The sequence below is a fragment of the Amphiura filiformis genome, chromosome 3 (assembly GCF_039555335.1).
Source record: "Amphiura filiformis chromosome 3, Afil_fr2py, whole genome shotgun sequence".
Classification (NCBI taxonomy): domain Eukaryota; kingdom Metazoa; phylum Echinodermata; class Ophiuroidea; order Amphilepidida; family Amphiuridae; genus Amphiura; species Amphiura filiformis.
Window position 1 is genome coordinate 37,393,725 of NC_092630.1, and position 6,443 is coordinate 37,400,167.

At 43.5% G+C, this 6,443-nt stretch overlaps 1 protein-coding gene across 1 annotated transcript; it reads left to right on the forward strand.

Moving 5' to 3' along the window:
• The first annotated feature begins 328 nt into the window (after positions 1 to 328).
• LOC140147244 (uncharacterized) lies at positions 329 to 4,842 on the forward strand. The gene is made up of 2 exons (XM_072169024.1): positions 329 to 580; positions 3,382 to 4,842. The coding sequence occupies exons 1-2, from the start codon at positions 329 to 331 to the stop codon at positions 4,840 to 4,842; spliced, it is 1,713 nt and encodes a 570-aa protein (XP_072025125.1).
• Positions 4,843 to 6,443: the final 1,601 nt, after the last annotated feature.

The following is a 6,443-nucleotide window of genomic DNA, read 5'->3' on the forward strand; positions in this document are numbered from 1 at the left end:
GATAGTATCGAAGGCAGCGTTAAAGTCCAAAAGGACGAGCACTGACTCCAATGGCCGTCAACTGACTGAAGCACATCATTCTGAACCTTTAAAAGCGCAGTCTCAGTGGAATGGCTAGGACGATATGCCGACTGTGTGCATGTGTACAGTGTGTGGATGGTCAAATAATCCTGTAACTAAGCCATGACACATCTTTCCAAAAGTTTGGAAAGAAAGCAGAGTAGCGAGACCGGCCTGTAGTTCTTGTAAATGTCTTTATCCAGCGACTTTTTCTTGATTAGAGGTGTCACTTTCGCAACTTTGAAACACTGTGGTTATAATCCTCGTAATGACAGGGACAAGAGAGTCCACACATTTCTTCAGGAGAGGGGTAGGTATAGGGTCAGAAGAACAACTTTTCACTGCAGATTGCATGATCAGCTCACGAACTTTATCCTCCGTCATTTCTTTGAACTCCGTCAAAACGACTGGAACAATCATCGACAAGAGTAACAGAAAGCTCGGTGTGGCAACTCGAGTTCAGGTTTTCACGGATTTTCCGAATCTTACTGTCAAAGTAGTCTGCGAACTCATTTGTGAGGTGAGCAGGAGATTTGGACGTTGGAAGAACGCGGTCCTTGTTCGGGTTGGTGAGCGAGTCGACAATTCTAAACAGCTGTTTGCAGTTGCTTCCAGTTATTCTGTCATTATTGTTACGAGTCGTATTGGACTCAAGGCCAAAATCACCTTTTACCCGAACCCACACGAATGCACAATACAAATACACTGTTTGATTTAAGCTAACAAAATCTAAGCTGATGTATATATCCTTATTCACTTGTCCTGCGAAAATCAGCGAAATCCATTGTACACATGCGTTTAGAAATATCCTTGCGTATGAAATCCTCACACGAAATTGATCCTGCTTTCTCCAATCACTTTATATCTTCTTGCGCCGCTTTCTCCAAAAATATATCTCCTTGCGCTGCTCTCTCCAAATATTTATCTCCTTGCGCTGCTTTCTCCAAAAATGGTGTTTCTGTCACCAATCACTCTTTCTCCAGGGAACAGGTTTCTTTAACACAGCTCCGCTGTATTTGACAGATGTGTGGTTTTCATAAACCCAGCAAACTCCAGCAATTCGACAGAAGAACTTTAATCCTTTGATGAGGAAGAGCACATTTGTGTGCTCGCAATCTCCTTCGTTGCTGTATTAAAATTAGCTCAATTATTGGCTATGTAAACTGGTTAAAATGTACTTCTTTTTTGAAGCCCGAAGACCATCACACACATGTGGAGTTTTGCAATCTCCCATGACACTCTGTAAAGTCCAAACTCAAGCCTCCAGCTTTTATACCCACAATCTGTTAATAGACCATTCTGTCACATTTACTTCCTGGGGACTTTACAAAATCATGTCCATTTCACAATCTGTTATCAGGGATTCCCCTGATGGTGCAACTATGCACTGAATATTGAGTAATATGGAAAATCCCCTATGATATTAATAATAATAACTCTGATTCAGTTTGTTTTGATCACCTGATGAATGAAAGGGAATTCCCCTAGAACATGCCATAACACACAAACTCTTGCAAGTGCAAGGGGGTTTCCCATCTCATGAAATACTTTCAGCTTGTAAACAAAGTTAAATAATTAAATTAAAGGAAATCTGTACCATAAACTAATCAATGGCTATATAGTTGTAGTAATAATAAAAACGACAAACAGTAAAAGTCCCAAGCTTATATACGTCCAAATAAAGGAGAAATTCTTAATTCCTTACGACAATCAGCGATCAGAATGTAATCCATGGTGGCGGCCATATTGATACCCGATGTATTTTATTACGCTGTAACGGTACCCTGATTTTGAAACCAGCGAAATCCGTGCCACCAGCACTCGCGCTCGTGAACTTTGGTGACACGAAACGAATACTACCAAAGTTCAGATTCAACATTCGTTCAAAAGAAAACGCGACAATTTTTACCCATAAAACTACAGAAGAACATAAAAAATGTATTTTAAGTAATATTTATGATCAACAATGTCTTTTGAGAACGAAAAGTAAAAACAGCACTAAAAACCAAAATTCGCTGTGGGGGTCGCGAATGCCATAGCAACACACGCTCGCCGCGGGTCTGTTTGAAAGGTTACACTGTACCGCTTGTGGCAGAAAGGAGCTATCATGGCGGCTTCCATGAATCGCAGAAACGAAGGATTAAAAGTGCTTTTTCTTTGTTAGGAATATTCCGAAATTCATATAGACCGTCTGGTATGTTTAATTTAGGGGTATATAACTATATTAGCCATTGATTAGTTTATGGTACAGATTTCCTTTAAATTAAATTACTCAGGGCACATTACACCCTCCCCCTTAAAAGAAGAAAGTTCGAATGTAATGAAAACTTTCTTAAATGTTTTCATCTTTTACATCAACTTCAACATATTATCAACTTTGAGTATTTAACTCATCATACACAGTGACTACTTGTCACACACAACTTCCCTTTTAAAGGAAACTTTTGTTTGTCAGTTTTTATGCAATTCTGGACAGGGCATCAGCCATTACATTGTCTTTTCCCTTAATGTTTGATGTCCAGACACACCACTCTTCGCCATACATACATTCTCCCAGCCACATTTCCCTAACATAATATGAAATTTAAAAAAATAAATGAAATTTATTTTGTCAGAGGCGCCGGCGGGGTTCGAACCCACGCTTCACTCAGCGTCAGGTCAAAGCTAGTGTGGGCGCAAACTGGTATTGTGACTATCTCTCCTCTCTTTTTTGTATATTTATTTATCCATTTACACCACTTCTCCCCAGCTATGGGTTAAATAGACGTTGTTAGGATAGACCAACTCAGTTGGTTAGTTAAGCCACTGGGCAGCAGCAGTGGTGGATGGGGTCTGGTGGCAGAGATCAGTCTTGATACTACCCTGATAATGGCAGCAGTCCTTGAAGATCCTAGTTAGTTGGATTTCTACCAAGTTAGCTGGTACTGCGGGGCAACCTGGATCCTTCCCAGTCGTCACACCTCGGTGTTCCATTGGATCCGAAGTATTCCAGGTCCAGAGAGTTTCAGAGCTGGTGCGCAACAACTCTGGTACTATAAATTGTAGCGTAGGCGTATGTCGGAGCTGTGAAAAGCCCTGTAGCGAGGCAGAGAAGGTGGTGATGGCAGGCTTGAGTGGCTGGATGCTGTTAGCTGTATCTGCCCATGCAGGCGGGCTGGATTGTTAGGTCGCAGATTTTCTGATGGATGACAGAAACCTGTAGGCGCCATTCAGCATGACCGAGCAGCCCTATTTAGGGATAGCACTGCTTGCCTCAACCTGAGGAAGCCCCGATAAAAGGAGGGGTAAACAAAGCTCATCTAATTGAATCTGGCCGGCTAGCCGCGGTCGGCGGATCCTCCAGCTTGCGGTAGAAAACAACAAAAGAAAGAAAACGAAAGAAGAAAGAAGTTGACCTTGGGATCGTGGAATGTACGAACTCTTCTTGATAACTCCACTAAACGACCTGAACGTCAAACGGCACTGGTTGCTCTTGAGCTTGGGCGCTACAACATTGACATATGCTGTCTTCAGGAAACACGCTTCTCTGGTCAGGGCCAAATTTGTGAGAAAGGTTACACCTTCTACTGGTCTGGGAGAGACCCAAATGTTCGCAGAGAGGCAGGTGTTGCCTTTGCTATTTCCAATAACATTGCTAAGGACTTAGTCTCTCTTCCTCAAGCCATCTCTGATAGACTTATCAAGCTGAGACTGCCTCTGAGCCAAGACCGTTACATGACCATTATTTGCTGCTATGCTCCTACGATGTCACACACAGATGAATCCAAAGAAATCTTCTATGAAGCCCTTAGAGCTAGTGTGAGGAAGATCCCACATGAGGATAAGTTGATGGTTTTGGGAGATCTTAATGCCAGAGTGGGCAGTGACATTGCCACTTGGCCATGTATCCTTGGGAATCATGGGAGAGGTGCTTGTAACTCCAACGGGGAACTACTGCTCTCATTCTGTGCTGAGAATCAGATGGCTGTGACCAATACCTACTTTCAGATGCCTGACAAATGGTACTACTCATGGCAACATCCTCGCTCAAAACGCTTCCATCTGCTGGACTATGTTCTTACAAGGCAGAGAGATATCTGTGATATCACTTCCACCAGAGTTATGAGAGGTGCAGATTGCTCTACAGATCACTTTCTTGTACGGACAATATGTAAGCTGCATATCAAACCCATGAGGAGGAAGACAAAGCCTAAACTCCCCAAGAAGGCAAATGTTAGAAGTCTCATCGATAACCTGGAAACAAGAGCAAAATTCCAGGAAGCACTAACTGTAAAACTGGATGCACTGAGACTGCCAAAGGAAGCTACAATCAATGAACAATGGCAGTCTCTTAGTAAGGCAACCCAAGAGGTCATGGGAGAACAGCTAAGCCCACCACTCCGTCGCAATGCAGATTGGTTTGATGAGAACAATGAACCAATCCAGGCTCTCCTTCATGAGAGGACAGTTGCCAGGGATGAGATGCTCAGGACAGGGCTCCGCTCGAAAAGCAGAAAGTTTAAGGAGTGCAAAAGTAATGTCCAAAGATCATTACGTCAGATGAGGGATGAATGGTGGAATAAGAAAGCAGAAGCCGTGCAGGAGCTGGCTGAGAGTGGTAACTCTCAAGCTTTCTTCACAGCCCTGAAGGAAGTCTATGGACCTAGGCATTCAATTGCCTCTCCTCTTCTCAATAGCTCAGGTACAACTCTTCTAACTGACAAAGATGACATCAAGATCAGATGGCAGGAACATTTAACCGACCCTCTAGCACTGCACCAAATGTCTTGGATAACCTTGTAAAATCATCAAGCAAAACTGGAATGGAAAAGCCGCCAACCATGCAAGAAATTGAAGATGGAATGGACGGAATTCCCTCTGAGGTGTACAAGTTTGGCGGGCCTTGCATCATCCAAGCTCTGTGCAGTTTTTTCCAAAACTGCTGGGGTGCAGCTGAACTGCCCCAAGAATTTAAGGATGCAATGATTGTCACTATTTTTAAGAAGGGTGACCGCACTCAGTGTGGTAACTATCGAGGGATATCCCTGCTCTCAACTGCTGGTAAAGTTCTTGCAAAGATTCTCCTAGCCAGATTACAACAAGTTGCCAGTAAGATACTACCTGAAAGCCAATGTGGGTTCAGAGCCAGTCGATCCACAATTGATCCAATCTTCACCCTGCGCCAGCTTCAGGAGAAATCAATAGAACAGCAAAGACCACTTTACATAGTCTTCATCGACTTCACCAAAGCATTTGACACCATCGATAGAGAATTACTTTGGAAACTACTGGAGCATTATGGCTGTCCAGACATCTTTGTCAAGATCATTCGTGAATTTCATGATGGAATGCAGGCAACTGTTCTAGTTGATGGTGATACAACTGAGTCCTTCCCGGTTTGTCATGGTGTTAAGCAGGGATGTGTGTTGGCACCAACCTTGTTTGGTCTCTACTTGGCAGCTGTTTTGGAAATGTCATCTGACAACCTATCATATGGTCAGCATGGAGTTTTCCTCCGTTCTAGGACAGATGGCAAACTCTTCAATCTAGCCCGTCTACGTGCCAAGACCCGATGGCAAGAAGTCTGTGTGCAAGAGCTTCTATATGCTGATGACACCGCCCTGGTAGCTCAATCCATTGAAGACCTGCAGAACATGTTGGACTGTTTTGTGACTGCATCAGTTGCATTTGGCCTTACAATCAACATCAGTAAAACTGAGGTCATTTACCAACCTGCTCCTGGAACTCAGCACCAAGATCCTGATCTCTACATACATGGGGAACCTGTCAAATCGGTCACCAATTTCACCTACCTGGGGAGTGTGATTTCCATGGACAATTCCGTCGATCTGGAGATCACAAGACGAATTCAGAGTGCCACCAGTGCCTTCGGATCTCTGGAAAAAAGAGTTTGGTCCCAGCGTGGTATAAGACTTGCGACCAAATGTAAACTGTATCGCGTGTTTGTCCTACCCTGTCTGCTGTATTCTACTGAGACCTACACACTCTATCGGAGACACATCAAGAAGTTAACTTCCATTCAACTTCGCCACCTTAGATGTATATAATAATAATAATAAATATATCATGGGAATAAATGTATCATGGGAATAACATGGCAGGATCGAGTCCCTAATGGAGAGGTGCTTCAGAGAGCCAAAATGGAGAGCGTAGAAGCCATCCTAGTGAAAAGCCAACTGCGATGGGCCGGTCATGTCGTGAGGATGCCTGATGAAAGACTACCGAAAGCTGTGATGTATGCTGAACTCACAGAAGGAAAGAGAAAACGTGGTGGACAGAAACTTCGGTACAGAGATGTTGTGAAGCGTCATCTGGGAGACGAAAGCTAGTGACCGGGTCAATTGGAGGAAGAAGATCCATGATGCTGGGAAAACAGTGGAGCG